The sequence below is a fragment of the Triticum urartu genome, chromosome 2A, assembly GCF_056163025.1.
Source record: "Triticum urartu cultivar PI428250 chromosome 2A, HENAU_Tu73, whole genome shotgun sequence".
In the NCBI taxonomy this organism is placed as follows: Eukaryota; Viridiplantae; Streptophyta; class Magnoliopsida; order Poales; family Poaceae; genus Triticum; species Triticum urartu.
In genome coordinates this window covers 739,027,168-739,044,496 of record NC_141874.1, presented here as the reverse complement: position 1 = coordinate 739,044,496, position 17,329 = coordinate 739,027,168, and the positions used below count along the sequence as shown (strand labels likewise).

Below are 17,329 nucleotides of genomic sequence, written 5' to 3'. Positions count from 1 at the left end.
GTTCGGGCTATACAATTACGTGGTCATCAAGTAGTAACATTGAGTTAATTAATGAATGACTAACACACAGAGCAATAAGAAGCAAAACTTATGATCTTCGTGATTGATGCGCCTTGGTGGCCACCTTCTTTCTACTTGTGCAATCAAGCCATAATATTTCATGACGACGTTTGAAATGGTGTACCATCGATGGAGTAGCGACTTCACATTGCGATCATCGATCACATCCAAATTGTAGGACGAGTAGTGCTTCTGCTAGCGATTTCACATTGTGATCAGAGCTCACATTCAAATTGTAGGGCGGTTAGTGCTTCTGCTCATGAAACCAAGAATGCACATGTTGCCAGAATGTTGTGCTCTTTTGATTCATGCCTACAAACCCTGCACTTGTGGCCAACCACGCGTTGCACACCAATGCATCCGCATTCACCGAGTACCCCCGCCATCATCCTTGCTTCATGCCTACAGACCTTGCACTTGTGGCCAACCACGCGTTGCACACCAATGCACCCCCCCCCCCCCTCACCATAGCCCGTCATCATCCTTGCTTCATGGTAAACAAGGAAAAAGCCAAAAATAATAATTCTCAATGGCATTTAGCTGAACACTTGTCGGGCGTGGTGTCCACCATGGACGTCGTCGGCAGGGGGCATACGATACCTAGGTTGCCACCAGATCTGGGGTGCAACGGTGGCGAAGTATACAAGGAGCCTGTGTGGAGCAGCTGAAGTTCGATAAGAACTGGGTGGCAGCCAGATTGGTATAGAGGTGGCGACAGTCTTGGTAGGTGTAGATAGAGAACAATGGGAGGGGGGACAAGGAGTGGGGGAAAAGTGCCCCGAGAGGTTTTTTGTGGGCCTGGTGTGTCAGAGTCCGACGTGGCGGGCATTCAGGGTCCCCCGAACCTGCCACGAGTTTGTTTCTAGTTTGGGGGAATTTCGATGTTCGGACCGGTCCCCGGACGTTTGATGCACGTCATTGGATGGCAAAAGGTGTTCGGAGTGCATTGTTTGAACATTTAGGTGTGTTTTGATGCACGACGTTGGAGTTTCCCTAAAACATTGTTTCTTGCCACTCAAGTGGTCAAGCTGATGTCTCATCTATTTATTTATTCTCTGTAATACGCACGAGCATGTGTATCGTATATTACAAAGAAGAGGGTAAGACACTCAACAACACCGCTAGGGATGCATCAAGTTTATAGAAGAAGAGGGTGAGACACTTAACAACACTTCGATGGATGCAGCAAGTCCATCGGATACAACTCACACTATAGTCACAAACTCTACACTTTTCTAACACCTGAAAGAAGGTTGTTTCCTTCCTCTCAGATCCGCGCAAAAGCACCCTAGCCACCATTGGACAAGAAATGAGAGTTTAATGTGCATTTCACTTATGCTTCAATTGGACAACCTGGTTCCATGAATGACATAAGTGTACTATGTCATGCAATGCATAAGACAAGGCCACATTCCCCCATCCTTCAAAGGGTGAGCATTTCTATTTGTTACAACTCATTTCATCTATGCGACAACTAATATTAATTGTTCTCTTTGTTCTTAATAGACAAGTACTACCTTGTAGATGTTGGCTATCCTAACAAAAAGGGATATCTCACACCGTAAAAAGGCGAAAGATATCAGGTCCTTGACTTTCACATAGGAACGAGACATGTATGACCCCTTTTGGTTTTCAAACTTCATGCAAAATGTGAGACTCTTGTTCTATGAAATGCGTGTGAAACTTGATGTTGACACTCTGATCTAGATTGTCTTTTCAGTTTGAAAATTTACAAAAATATTCTGTGAAAAAAATACGAAAATTCCATTCTGAATGCTATATGTACATGTTGAAAGTGTCTCTATCAACAACAAAATTGGAATAGAAAACCAAAAAGGAAAATGTTATTCCCTGGCCACCGAACACGTCCAGCTATCCTTTCTAAGCCCATGCAGGGAGCAATAAAAAAGACCCGAATATCTAGCGGATGTCAGGTTTGTAGGCATGGCAAATAAAACATTTTTATGGAAAATTATGTTCATCGAGGATGACAAGTTTAATTGACGAGCATAACAAATCTGACTCAGTTCATTTTTTGCCGGTAAAAACCGTGCTTACAAACTAAATTTGACATCCCGCCATCAATATAAATTGCCATGAAAAATGTTCGATTTACCATGCCTAAAAATCAGACATTGGATTATTAGCATTTCCGATAAAAAAAACATGGTCAGTAAGTACTACCTTTTTTTGCCGGATAACCCGTGAGTACTACATGGAGGCCCACATATTTTTTTCTCGAATATGCACTAGTGTGCATATCATCTATAACATGTAGCTCCCTAGTTTTAAAGAGTCCATATTTAATTGAGGTCTCTAATTAGAATTGGGCCATCCGATTTTGACCAGGTCAACAGTTTTTCAAGCTCTTTCGTTCAATTCTTTTATACTATACACTATGCTTTCTAGTTATTAAGGCCTCACAATTAATTGAGGTATTCAATTTAAGATTGGTTCATCTGATTTTGACCAGGTCAACAACTTCTCAAGCTCTCTCATTCAATTCTTTTAATTCACTATGTTTTCTAATTTTGGAGCTCTTTCATTCAATTGAAGTGTTTAATTTTGGATTTGGTTCACAATTTTGACTGGGCCAACAATTTTTCAAATCAATCTGCAGCAAACGGCCTATAAAAACATAACAATCCTGCCCACCCTCCCACCACCTAGAAAAAAGAAGAGCCACCATGTGATATTGTAGCACCAATATAGAAATGCGACAATCGACACAGTAATTTTCTCACATAAATATAGGTTGTTTAGCAGATAACACCAAATCACACCCTTTTTTTTTCAGGATGACACCAAATCACACCACGAAAGACCCACCAAAGCACCACATTATAAATAAAAATAAAACACATTATATCATCTTCACCACCCGCCAAACTAAATGTTCCATCAGTTCAAAAATATAAGGGGTATTAGTTTTTTAGAATGTCAAATTTCTTTCGCTTTGACCAAGTTCAGAGAAAAAATATCGACATCCACAATATTAAACAAAAAAAGTATGGAAATTCATTTCATGAGAATCTATAAATACCGATTTGATATTATGGATTTTGATATATGTATCTATAAATTTGATCAAACTTAAAAGGTTTGACTTTTCAAAAAAGTAATACATCTTATATTTTAAAATAGAGTGGTTACTTTTTTTAAGAACCAAAACAACACCAAGAACACAGCAAAGCGCGTCCAATCCTTCTAGTCATATATGTATTAAAGAAGAAAAGGCATAGAAAGCCTTCACCAGGTTACAACAGATACATCAACTCCACTCCACCTCTATGTAGTACAAGACTACTCCTCCCCATTGCTCCACCTTTCTAAGCCTACAAACACAAAATCAACGTTCCCTTTCACCTATTGTAAAACTATCGTAAAAGAGTTTCTCACAAAAAAATACTATCGTAAAAGAAGCTGCAATCCCCCTAGGTCCACTGGATACAAAATATCCCTTTTGCTGCAGTAATCTCGGGGCCTGATACTGGATCATAATTAACGTGATGAGGAAAATATTGACCCGTGCACGTGGGACGTGGGTCGATCGGTGGTAATTCAACGCGCCGTCGTACCTCGTACCTATGGTAAGATTGTGCAGCATGATGCCCAACGTTAATGGAAATTATTCAGCCCTTTGTTGAGACGTACGTACGTACTAGGACGGTGTTGTGTCGGAGTAAAAGTTGTGACGCACGCTAGACCAGCCACCCCCAACTTAAATTGAAGGGGAAGATCAAGAGTTAGAGCATACATGTGGCCGGAGTAGATTTGTCGGCACATGCGTGAATTTAATATAGGAAGACGGGCAGTCTGCAGCTGTTTGTGGCGAGGAGGCATGTTCAACGGGATGAGCAGCGGGCGGTGCTCTCGGCCGACACGCCACTTCGATGCTGGTGCTAGTGAGAGGTCCCGTCCGCTCTGGGCCAGCGTCAATGCATAGCGGCCGCTCTACAATGGCATGAATGTGGGCAGGTAGCGCCGGGCAGGAAGCGCGCGCGGCGAGGGGGGGATTTTTGGTGGGCTAGGGCAGTCAAGAGCGGGCGTGGGTGCTGTCCGAACGCCCGCAAAGCCTCCCCTAATTTGTCTTCGGTTTGCGGGAGAAAATGTGTCCGGAGTGTCATGCGGACCGATGCAGGACCATGTTGGATGGCATAATTTGTCCGGACATATGCGGGTAGTTTGAGAGTCCGCCTTGAAGATGCCCTAAGCCCATACAAAGAGAACAAGAAAAGGACCCGATTATTCAATGAATGTCAGATTTGTAGGTATAGCAAACCAAGTATTTTTTTATGTCAAATTTTGATCACTGAGGATGACAAGTTTAATTAGTGAGCTAATAAATCCGATTCAGTTCATTTTTTGCCAAAAATTTACCGTGGTTGCGAACTAAATTTGACATTCTTACAGCAATATAAACTGCCATGAAAACATTCAATTTACCATGCTTAAAAATCTGATGACCATGGGCTGTGACCAACGGCGAACCCCCTCGTCCCTCCCATCCTTGTCGTTTTTGCTGCAAAAGAGAGCGAGGACAGAGACCATGGGCTGTGACCAGTGGCAGCGTGAGGAGTTCATGGTGGTTGCGCCGCATCGACGGTGGGCTGCATCGACGATGACTGTGTCGTGCGGCTCCGTGGTGCTACAACCCGCAGTTTACAAATGATGGAACCAAGGCTTCCAAATGCTGGAACCACAACGGCAAATGCTGGAAGCCCGCAGCTGCTAGTGGTGACCACGCGGGGCGCGAGGTGCTGCAACCGGTTTGCCAGATGCTAGAACCATGACAACTTTTTGCTACAATCGGGGCAGCCCGGAGCTGGAACCGGCATCAGTAATTGCTATCTACCATGCGATGTGCAGGAACCAGACGCGCCCTCACTGCCAACAACAACCTTTTTTTGGAATCAGTGTGTGTTTTTGCTGGAACTAGCTATCTTTTTGCCACAATCACCCTTGGGAGCTTTTCCTGCTGACTTTGTTTTGCTGGAGCCAGCTTTAGTTTTTCTGGAACCTAGTAATTTTTTGCTTCAACCGACAAATGAAAGATTTTGTTGCTTGGCACTCCGGCCCATAGCGAGCTTGAGGCGGTGATGCTACTGATGTTGCAAGCATGGTCACTGCGGGCCCAGCCGGTGTCAAAGTTGCAACCATGGTGACCATGGCGAGTGCTACTCTGTTTTCTACTGCAATTGGCATTGCTGCGAGCCAACCGGGAGCACCTCCGAGAGACTGAGCCGGCATATCATCTTGAGATTTTACGAAGTCACCGTAGGCGCCTCGTAGTCGACGGGAACGTCTCCTCCCATTGAAAGCGTATCGCCGGAATTTCTGAAATAAATTCAGGATAAATGCGAGCACCAGGATTTGAACCCTAATGGATTGGGGATATCACTGTTCACCTAACCATTTCAATCAGAGGTTGGTTCGTGAATATCCCTTTTGCTGCAGTAATCTCGGGACCTCATACTGGATCGTAATTAACGCGATGAGGAAAATACTGACCCGTGCACGTGGGACGTGGGTCCATCGGTGGTAAATCAACGCGCCGTCGTACCTCGTATCTATGGTAAGATTGTGCAGCATGATGCCCAACGTTAATTTGGAACGGAGGGAGTACGTACGTACGTACTACGACGGAGTTATGTCGGAGTAAAAGTTGTGGCGCGCGCTAGATCAGCTACTCCCGCTCCCAGCTTAAATTGAAGGGGATGATCGATCGAGAGACACAGCAGAGCACAGAGACAGAACAGGATGAGGGTGGCGGTGGTCGGCGGCGGGGTGAGCGGGCTGACGGCGGCGCACGAGCTGCTTGCCACGAGCCGAGGCGGCGTGCATGTGACCCTGTACGAGCAGGAGGAGAGCCTGGGAGGGCATGCCAGGGCGGTGGCCGTCGACGACGGCGCCGGTGGGTGCGTCAAGCTCGACCTCGGCTTCATGGGCTTCAACCAGGTCGGTGGTGCACGAGTTATGCATCCTGCTGTGCAATTTCCCATTCTACTCGTCCCTTAGTTTTGGCCCTGGCTGAGGAGCAATGCTACGTCTACGGCTAATTTTTACTGAGTTTGTTTTTTAGGCTGATGTGTCAAGTTTTTTGTTTTTTTTTTCAATACACGTCTCCAATTTTCATATGCACTGCACATTTTTTTGTATATGTCAGCAGCATTTTTTATACACTTTTAATAATTTTCAAACACATGACTAACATTTTTCAAATATATGCTTTTGATGTCTACTTCTTTATATACGTTGTACATTTTTGTATATACCTCTAAAACATATTTGTCTATACGTTTAACATTTTATACAAGATTAACAATTTTTTCAAATACTTGTCCTGAACTTTCTTTTGAATATGTGTTAAATATTTTTCAAATACACGTTGAAACATTTTCTTGTATGATGCGAAACATGTTTTGTAAACTGTATGAACATTTATTTACATTGGATAACATGTTTTAAAATATCATAAACATTTTGTTTGAAACGCGTGAACATTTTTATAAATGTAACATACATTTTTTTGAAAGGTACATAACCTTTTTTTAATTACCCAAACATTAGGTTTACATTTTACAATATGAAAAAGTCACTTACATTTGTTTGAAATGTGTGAACATTTTGTGAAATGTCACATATGTTTTTCTGAATGATACAAACATTTCTTTGAAGTTGTGAACATTTTTTAACAGTATATAAATATGTTTTAAACACTGTGTTTTTTAAACACAAAATATTTAAGGATGTTTTAGAATATAAATAAAAGTATAAAAGAAAAGAAACAGGGAAAAAAATCAAAACAAAGGAGTGATCTAAAGGAAGCGAACGAAGCAGCTACGTTTTGTGGGCCGGCCCATTTGCCACAGCGTTGTAGGCGAGTTGGAGTTGCAGCTTCAATAAGCGCTATATAGACGCGCCCCTTCCTCTCTGGCTTCTTTTGTTTTTTAAAGAAGGCCTAAGGTCATATATTAAGTACCACAAGTCTTTACAAACACACCCTTATAAAAAATTAAATTACATCTAGTTTTTAGAGGTGTCGGAATCTTGTTCCTCTTGCATCCATCAGGGATGTGTTGTGAACAAAAGCTCGATGCCGCCTCTTGGACTATGCCTCGGGGAGCAACTTATTTAAACTCGGGAGCTTGTAGAAGCAACAATGGAAGTTGTCAATGTAGTCCTGAAGATGTCGGTGGCCATGATCCGCGTAGCAAAGTGCTACCCCATAGAAGAAGACGTCAAAAAGAGCCTGTAGATACTCCAAATACCACGAACGCCGATTGGATACAAAGGGATCTGTCGAAGACCGAAACCGTTTGGATCCAGAAAGATTCGTCGGAGACACACCTCCACACGTCCTCCATTGGAGCTAAGCGCATGATGGGACGGGGAGGACATTATTCTTAAACTAGCTAGGGCAACACCATAGTCTCACTGCCCCGACCAATACACATAGACTCCCCGCCAAATCGATGTACCAGAATACCGTCCACAAGTAGAACCTCACTGCCGCCACTGGTACCGCGTGGGCTTTGCCCGATGGCGCACTTTGGCAACAGGAAGAGGGGAAGGAGGCAGCTGGAGACGATCTAGGTTTCTTGGCGGCGGCGGCTCTTGTGTCATGCACAGGCCATCTCCTCCTTGGCTTCTTTTATAATCTGCTTCCCAAATTATTTGGTTTCTAAGCTACCTTATCTTTGACTAATTTAGAAGACCTGCAAATATGAGAGGGGGAGGGAGGGGTGCACAAATTCAAAACTTTTTGGAACCAAAGGAGCTTCTGTGTGCTAGAAGCGAGCAAAAATTCATGGGCAAATGACATTTAAGGAGCTCTAGGCAGACAAAAAGAATTGACTCAAATTATAATCTTGAAAAAGACGTTTTGTTAACCTGATTTTTTTTCTTGTCTAGAACTCTTCGACTGTCATTTCACCACAAAACTTGCACGCCCCTAGCACACTCGAGATTCTTTGATGCAAAAAAGTTTTAGATTTTTCAGAACTTGTCTGATATTTTTCATTTTTGAATTTACTCTTCATCTGATGTAGACGAGGGCTCATCTATCTATGGTTACCGGAACAACATGCCCCTTTTAAACAATATGGGCATGTAAGAATCGTTGGAAAATGTCGGTGATTTCATGCCGAAGCGGTGAAGCACCCTGGCAGACCTTCACATGAAGATTTATTCTTAAAAAAAAAAGAAAAGGAGGCATGAAGTTTGTGAGCACGAGCTCACATGCACCCTTTGTTACAGTAAAATTTAAAAAACTGAAATTTGATGGCAACAAACATTAATGGGTATTCCGCATGCGTGCAAAAATTTCGTGATGAAATGACATTCGTGGAGGTCTTGGCAAAAAAATCAATGCTTCAAAAAAGACTATTTTAAAAACATTTTGGAGTGCCTTTTTTTTCACGACCTCCATGAATGTCATTCCTACACAAAAATTTGCACACATGTAAAACACACATCAATGTTTGTTTCAAAAAAATTCAGATGTTTTATCTTTTAGCATTTTATCGGATTTCATTGCAGCAAAGGTGCATGTGACCTCATGCTCACAAGAGCACTTTCGAATGGAAAGGCGTTTTTGTCTCCCTCCTTTCCACTCACTCATTCCGTCATTTGCTCTTTCTTCTCCGACTCCGCCGGCCGGAGAGGCCGCGACGCCAGGCACACGGGCCGGCACAATATGACCTGTTTTATTATTTCTGATTTGATTTGTTAGGGCCCAATAGTCTGAATCTAGGCCCAAAACAGCGGGGCCGTGCCGGCCCATCTGGCCAGCTGTGTTCCAGGTCGAAGCAGACCACCTTTCCACCGTGTCACTCCGCCGTCTGCTCTTCCCCCGCCGCGGCGGCCAACTTATTCGACACCGCCGGCGCCTCCCGAACCATTTCGGCCACCCCGAAAGGAGCCCATGACGCCTTCGGCTCCCTCCGACGCTGGCGCCGCCGCCGGGCCTTTCCCACGGCTGCCCTGTGTCTTGGCCTGCCCTCAGCCGGCGCCGTCGCGAAGACCGCTCCGGCGAGGTCCCCCTCCCGGCACCCTCTGATTCCTTCGGTGCTATATTTTTCAACATATAGGCTTCATCTGCAACATAGCTCCCCCGCTCTCCCCGGGCTACATTTCTCAGTGCTGTTCGTGCCCACCTGCCCATCGCACGGAAGGTGCTCGGTGGATTGCTTCTAAGCGCAAAACTCATGCCAGTGTTTTCCACTACAAATGCTACCACATTTTCACGCCCAACCTTTGCATTATTATCAGCATTGTTTGGTGTCTGATTGATTTCGCATCATGCCAGCAACGCACTGTGCCGGATCTAGGTATGGAAGTAATTAGAAAATATTGGAGTTGTTACTCCCTCCATAAAGAAATATAAGAGCGTTTAGATCACTAAACGCTCTTATATTTCTTTATAGAGGGAGTACTTGTTAGGCTCAGCAAGCTCAAATGGAGAGTTCCGCGTGTGGATCTATGTTTCTGTATTTAGCTGGTTGATTTCTTTTGCAGGCTTCGTAGCAAAAATGTCCAAATTGATACAATACTAGCTTAGGTATTATACTTGGAAAGGAGCTCCATTGACTGCCTAAGACATGTATTGTTATGTTTTTGATATAGTGCTATAATGCTTATGGTTGGAAATGCAGCTGTAGCTGTATTTTTTTATTTTATTCTGATTGATATAGGACTTCCTAACCCTGGACTGAACATGGAAGATCTTCGTAGACCTATCACCTATATCATAAGATGTTACTTTTGTTCCTCGCTAATATTTTTGTTGTCATATGCATCAATGCAGGCAACATATCCCCACATGGTGGAATGGTTAGAAGGCCTCGGGGTGGAGATGGAGAGATCAGACATGTCTTTCTCTGTGAGTACACAACCGGACGGCAGCAACAGAGGATGTGAGTGGTGCAATGGCAACGGTATCTCAAGCCTCTTGGCGCAAAAAGCCAATATATTGAAAACAAGTTTTTGGCGCATGCTCCGTGAGATATTCAAGTTCAAGAATGATGCTCTGGCGTAAGCAGTCCAGCCCCTCAGTTCTCATGTGTGTTTATATATGTGATGACGATTAACTCGCTGGTTCAAACTTTGGCTTGAAGGTACCTGGAGAACCATGAACATAACCCTGATCTGGACTGTAATGAGACAATGGGGCAGTTCATTCAGTCCCACGGATATTCCCTATTATTCCAGGAGGCTTATCTTGTACTGCTTCAAATCTACTCGCTTGCTTATGCCTTTTTTTAGTGTATCCGTCAATCTTTCATTTTGGCAAAATCTCACATCAGGATTTCTGTTTTTAATTTTTGAACCGTCATGTAAAACTGTGAAGAGAAACTACAATTTTCAACCAAATATGGAAAATTTAGATGAAACATTCAACTTCTAACTAAAACCTGGGCCAACTCCTTAATGTTTACTTCATTAAATTTCCCAGCAACTTCGGTGCAGTGCAGGGGGCGGTAAAGGCTGGTTATCATGCAGTTTTGAGTTGCTGACATGAAAATATATATTTGGTGCAGATTCCTGTCTGTGCAGGCATGTGGTCATCTTCATCACAAGGTGTTTTTAGCTTGTCCGCTTTCTTCGTGCTATCATTTTTTCGTAACCATGACCTTCTTCAGGTGCCTAGCTACTTTGTATACATGTTGCTTTCCCATTTCATTTGCATCTTAATTCGTCTTTGTGCATTTGAAAGCTGATTAAGTCGCTGCAATCTCAGCTGTTTTGTTACCCCCAATTGCCCACTGTCAAGGCTCGTTTGCAGTCCTTTGTAGACAAGGTAAGTATTGAGACCCATATAGGTGACAACAAGCTCGCACATGATCTCTATTTATTGCACGCTGTAGGCTTTAGCTGCGCCCTAATGCAGGGGCTGAACAATGCAACTATCGCAGGTAAAAGGAGAATTGGAGAGCATGGGCTGTCGAATAAAAACCAGCTGTCGTGTCAAATCTGTTTTAAGCCTTGATGGAGGTACATACATGCGTTGTTGTTTATTGATTGCCTGAGGTATATATATATATATATATTATTGATTCACTAACCGAAACAACGCTCTATCTCGGCACTGGCAGCAGCTGGCTACAGAGTCTTGGAGAATGATGGTTCAGAGGAAACATATGACAGTGTCATCCTTGGGGTACATGCACCCAATGCTCTCAAAGTATTAGGAGCTGAAGCTACACATCACGAACTGAGAATTCTAGGTGCCTGTCAGTATATCCAAAGGTAAAGCCTGCCAGGTGTTGCTAAATGAACACATAAATAAAATTTGATCTGGTCTACTGATTGTCTGACACGTTTATGTCGCAGAGATATATACCTCCACTGCGATCAAAATCTGATGCCCCAAAATTCGTCCACATGGAGCGCCTGGAATTTCCTGGGGACAACTAGCAGAGGTTTTTCTGTTACTTACTGGCTAAACCGTATTCAGGTAAATTCTTTGGTTTCATATACAGGTAAATTCTTTGATAAAGTCATTTCTGCATGGCAATGCAGCCATATTTTAATCATGTTAGAGCACTGTAGAGCAGCCTCGCAGAATAACAGCAAAATGGAAGCTTCAACCTCATATCTCCAGCAGTATGAATGGATTACCTAATTACTAATTGTAGTCTATTTGTTCTTTTTTTTTTGGCACTTCCAGAAAATTGAATCTGCCAGCCCTTTCCTGGTGACAATCAACCCCCCTTGTGTTCCGGATCGTGTAGTGCTTAAATGGTCTACAAGCCTTCCTGTTCCATCTGTGGCTGCGGCGAAGGCTTATCTCCAGCTTGATCACATCCAGGGAAAGAGAGGAATATGGTTCTGTGGGGCATATCAAGGTAACCAGTCTCATGAATTTCATTTTGTAGATAATTTGTTCGTAATAATTTGCATGTTGTTCTAGGATGGACTTTTACTACATTAAAGTTTTGTGTGAAATGATCTAAAGAACATTAGGTCTCAAATGTCTCTTGTGCCTTGGATTGCAGGTCATGGTTTCCATGAAGATGGATTGAAGGTATTTGCATGCACAACCTCTCCATTTCCCCTTTTTGATCTGTCTAGCATAATGAACATTCTGTTACGTGCTAAAATTGGTAAGGGCCTAACAAAGCTAAACATAACTAATCCTATCACAACATAACTAACCATATCCTTGCTTACTAGTTGGCCTAAGGCCCAACTTATTTCCAAGCTTCTCTTTTACTCATCTTTGGGGGCTTTTTCCTGTTTACCCCATCCTGACATCTATGCTTTTAGTTTCAATCAAATAAAATTTAGAATGACTATCTCAGGAAATAGATATGTAAGGTCTATTTGTGTTGTGATTGATCGACGCAGGCTGGGAAAGCAGCAGCTCAAGGTTTGCTTGGAAAGAAATGTCAGCTTCTGCAGAACCCAAAGCAGATGATTCCATCATGGACCGAGGCTGGGACGCGCCTTCTAGTTGCAAGATTTTTCAACCAATTCATATCCATCGGTAACTTGATGTGAGTCCTTGTATGAGTTGATGTACTATGTGGTGTCTAATTATGAGTATTTTTTACCTTAATAGTTTTCGTGCAGATTGGTCGAAGAAGGAGGTAGTGTGTTGAACTTTGGTAAAGCTTGCGACAAATGCCGTATAAAATCTGTCATGCGAGTTCATGACCCCTTGTTCTATTGGAAGGTTATCTTCTCTTCTCTTTTTCTTCCTACACATGTATTTTTTTATTTTTTTCTGATTGGTGATATGTCCATGCATGATTCTTTATTTCTTGTATACTCCACTGCAATTGCTTTATCCAACCTTCACATTTGAACCACATATGTTTATCCTGGCTCTCTCACGGCTTTCAGGTTGCAACAGAAGGAAACCTTGGCTTGGCAGAAGCATATATTAACGGATGTTTCTCTTTTCTTGACAAGAGAGAAGGACTTCTGAATCTTTTCCTGGTAAAACTATATCATAGTTCATGAGCTTATTGGCAGAGCTATTCTTCTTCATTTCAGATCAAATCCACAATCTATTTCTGTGCAGATACTCATTCTTAACAGAGATGTGCGTAGGAGCTGCAGGAGCGCCAGAAAAGGGTTCTATACCTTCAATTGTCCACTAAATTCCAATGAATTGTTCGATAAAAATGAAGTAGTATCTATGAATCTATGTGTTTGTGACTAATCATGTATATAAAATTGTTTGGTTTCAGCGGTCGGTGGACACCCTTGCATGTAATAGCACGGTTGGCACATGCTAAATACATTTTGCGCGAAGTCTCGAGGAAGAACACTGTCACACAAACTCGTCGAAACATCTCCCAGCACTATGATCTTGTCAGTACCCATGTCTCTTCTTTTGTTATTACATTCCATCAGGGTTAAGATAACTAGCTGCATAGGTCAATTTGTAATACCAGAATTATTAAAGATCATACTGAGATTGAGATTTTTATGTTCAAACCTTATAAAAAAGATTTACTATCATTCATTACTTGCAATACGTCTATACATAGCAAATAATACTAACTGTTTGTCTTTGTTCTCATATATGTGTGCAGAGTAACGATTTTTTCTCGCTTTTTCTGGACAAATCGATGACTTACTCTTGTGCTGTTTTCAAGGTTTGTAAATCTTGTGATTTTGTTTTGCAGCTTGTAAATTTTGTAGAGTAGCTTTATTAATTCACAGACTAAAATTAAATTGGTAGATGGAGAATGAAAGCTTAGAAGTAGCCCAGCAACGCAAGCTTAGCCTTCTAATCGACAAGGTAATACTTCCATATCTCCAGAAGTTGTGTCATTAGATTTATTACCAATTAGACAATGCTGTGAACTTGATCTGGTGTATTTCAACCTTGCAAAATACACATTCAACCAAAGGCTAAAGTCAAGAGGGGGCATCATGTTCTTGATATCGGTAGCGGCTGGGGAAGTTTAGCAATACAAGCGGTTAAGCAAACTGGCTGCAAATACACTGGAGTCACTTTGTCGGCGGAGCAGCATAAATACGCAGAGAGAAAAGTCAGAGAAGCCGGCTTAGAGGTTAGTTCTATGTTACCCCCACCTTTCCGCAATACGGCTCCACTTTAATACTTTATTAGTAATTACTGATCCACCATATGCATGTGTTCACTGAGAAAGTGTAGTGCGAGTATTTTAGCCTTTTTGTCCTCTAGACCTCCAGCCTTTCTTGTAATTGATGATATAAAGATGTGGAGAGTAAGGCTTCGATACTCCCTTTAGCAACAACTTTCCATGACCAGTTCAGCTGATAGTGCAGGGACAAACCACAATACAACAATGAGGGAGTAAGGTTTCCTTTAAACACTTGGATCAAACTGAGGGTCAATGCCTACTCCACGTGCTGCGATGGTTTAGCCTGTTGTCCCATATCAGACCGTACATAGTTACATTCCTACACTACACACACATTTACCTTGGAAGAAGTAGCTTGGTCTTGCTTGCTGGCAGCCGTAGTCGAGGAAGAATGCCCTTGCAGCGCTTGCTTTGTGCCTCCATGCGTACCACCAAGTCGTTAAGATTTTGGGCTGCCCTTTGCGGTCCACCCTGATCCCATCCTCCACCATTGGCATGGTCCTCACGGCCTCCAAGCTTGTCACGACCACCACACTCTTCAGGACAATACCATTCATTTGCCAAAATCCCACCTCCATATCTCCCTTGACCTCTCCCCACCTCATCCGCTTCGCAGCAACAGGACAATGCCATTCATTTGCCAAAATCCCCTCCATATCTCCCTTGACCTCTCCCCATATTTCTCTGAGTATTTCGATTAAACGGAGTCAGGTTTACTATTTTTTTTGTTTCCAAATATCTTTCGCAAAAGAGAAATATAATTCAAGAATGGCACATGGAAATAATAGACATGTACAGTAAAAATCATGGAAATAGGCATGCTGTCGTAAAGAACCAAGGATCCAAGCATGCTACTGTTTTGGAAGCTTTTCTCATTGTTATTTTGTTTTTGTGAGATTTTCTATCACACCTTTTTTTCTAGTTAGCTGCTATGTAATTTTAACATACTATAATTGATAGAAATGCATAGAGAATTAGTATTGTTTCACCCCCAGCTTACTTTGGGAGGGTGAAATCCTAGTTAACAATTACTATCTATTGTTATTAACTTTTATATAGGACAACATAAGTTTTATGCTGTGCGACTACCGTCAAATACCACCTTGCAAGTATGATGCAATCATAAGCTGGTAAGTATTACTACATTACAGATGTGCACCATATCTTGGACAATGCCCATACGTGTGGTTATACTTACCTATTCGTCTCTGTAAATCAGCGGTATGATCGAACATGTTGGCCATGAATACATGGACGAATTTTTTGCCTGCTGCGAGTCTTACTTGGCTGAAGATGGCATATTGGTTCTCCAGGTTAGTGCATGACAAATATCATTGTCAACAAGTGTATTTCCAAACAGCCTTACGGCCGGCTTCCACTATCACTACAAACAACAACTTAGTACTGTATATGCTTATTTGCGGTGCACAAGAACGAGTATTAGGCCTTCTTTTGGATTGTCAGGAAAAAACCCAATGAAACATACTCCTTCCTATCCAAGCAAGACCTTAGGCTTACAAGATCATGAACTAACTATCATCTGCAAATACATACATGTGCATTACTTAGTTCATCTCAGCTCCAGACGAACGGTACGAGCAATACAGAAGAAGGACAGACTTCATAAAAGAATACATATTTCCTGGCGGTTGCCTTCCTTCTTTGGGCCGTGTAGTGTCTGCCATGACCACATCATCAAGGTTCTGGTACGTTTTACATCAATTGATCGATGGTTACTTCATGGCCATGGATGGATCTCCACTGATTAAACCCTCCCTGTTCTTGTTGCGCACTGAGTGTAGCATAGAGCATGTGGAGAATATTGGGCCTCATTACTACACAACTCTGATGCACTGGAGGGACAACTTCATGACCAACAAAGAGTAAGTATCACTTGTCATTCACTATAGAAGAATACCATCCAGTTAATTAGAAATAACTTGGCGAAAACAAGACTAGCGTATATACCATATGTTCATTGTGCAAGTAAATTCGCTGTGACGATTATATACACATATTCATATGTTACATTTGGTTGTTCAGTTAGTATTAATTTATTATTGCTTTCTATTTCTTGCAGTCAAGTTTTGGCCCTGGGCTTTGATGAGAAGTTCATGCGTATATGGGAGTTCTATCTCATATACTCTGCGGCTGGTTTCAAGTCACGAGCAGTTGGAGATTATCAGGTACGTACATATACATATGTATGTATACTCACTGTGTATACATTTACCAATGTTACTTCTAGACAAATGGAAGTCATATACTCCCTCTGGTCTTCAAAAGATGACATTGTGGAAATTAGCAGGATCTCCAAAATGTAGCGACCATTAATTTTCACTGCAGTAAATCATAAAATTTAATTGTCAAATGATGAAAGTGCTGTCTTGAGAAATACCTAAACATGTGGTTTTCACATATCAAATCAGAACACTTTAATTATATCTGAATCTTCACCTTTTCCTGATGCCTGGCTGACATATATATATTTCGCATGCAGGTTGTTTTCTCTCGTCCAGGCAACCGTCGGCTAGCCCACCCTTGATGGATAAAGGCAATATGTCCTCTGTTCAGCTGTCGAACTGCTACTTCTCGATAGCTTACGACCTTCCAATAAATCAGCCCTGGAATGGTTTGTTCATACGGGCAGCCTCATCTGGTGGTTTGGTGATCTACCTTCTTGTTTTAATCATGAAATGTTTGGTTTTTCGTGGCAGTGTATTGTTATCTATTAATGAACTTGTACGATGCATGCATGTGTGTATGCAAGTGTTACATTAGACTGGTTACTAGAATTTGAGAATTGTATGGAAGGAACTGATTTGTTGTTTTAATGTCTTGTCAGAAACAGTGGATGCCATTGTTTGTATTTTTTTGTCTATTCTGTGTTTGGCATTTTTTTTGTTGGCTGGGAAGAGCGTTGTTATACTAACCAGGTACCACATGCATATATTTTTAGACGGCTCCAAATGAGGCCGGATTTAAATTATTGAAGCCAAGATCGACCAAGAGTGCAAATGAATTGTTCACACCATACAACAACACTGTGGTCTCGGTTGCTCGTTCGAGCCTACTCTAGCTTTAAAGCCAGCTAGGGTTCTCCACAAACCCCTACCCGCACAATTCTCCTCCTTACCCACGCATCAACCTGCCGCGATGGGCAAGAAGTCCGATGTCGAGAAGTG

The 17,329-nt window shown here is 42.2% G+C and overlaps 1 protein-coding gene across 3 annotated transcripts; it reads left to right on the top strand.

Annotated features, from left to right (window-relative positions):
• Nucleotides 1-5,786: 5,786 nt before the first annotated feature.
• On the top strand, nucleotides 5,787-16,840 carry LOC147987480 (uncharacterized). Of its 3 annotated transcripts, none has more exons than XM_087545319.1 (24): nucleotides 5,787-6,018; nucleotides 9,869-10,095; nucleotides 10,179-10,284; nucleotides 10,602-10,703; nucleotides 10,802-10,861; nucleotides 10,977-11,055; nucleotides 11,160-11,310; nucleotides 11,395-11,518; nucleotides 11,732-11,909; nucleotides 12,060-12,088; nucleotides 12,412-12,560; nucleotides 12,637-12,739; nucleotides 12,910-13,005; nucleotides 13,091-13,143; nucleotides 13,260-13,383; nucleotides 13,608-13,670; nucleotides 13,757-13,816; nucleotides 13,929-14,090; nucleotides 15,204-15,274; nucleotides 15,364-15,457; nucleotides 15,714-15,850; nucleotides 15,947-16,027; nucleotides 16,225-16,330; nucleotides 16,645-16,840. In XM_087545319.1, exons 1-24 carry the CDS (start codon nucleotides 5,821-5,823, stop codon nucleotides 16,687-16,689), a joined length of 2,598 nt encoding a protein of 865 aa, XP_087401445.1. In that variant the 5' UTR covers nucleotides 5,787-5,820; the 3' UTR covers nucleotides 16,690-16,840. The 3 variants fall into 3 exon arrangements, with proteins under 3 accessions (XP_087401445.1, XP_087401444.1, XP_087401446.1); XM_087545318.1 differs by having other exon boundaries at nucleotides 11,157-11,310; XM_087545320.1 differs by lacking the exon at nucleotides 5,787-6,018 and adding an exon at nucleotides 8,891-9,098 and having other exon boundaries at nucleotides 11,157-11,310.
• The last annotated feature ends 489 nt before the right edge of the window (nucleotides 16,841-17,329 follow it).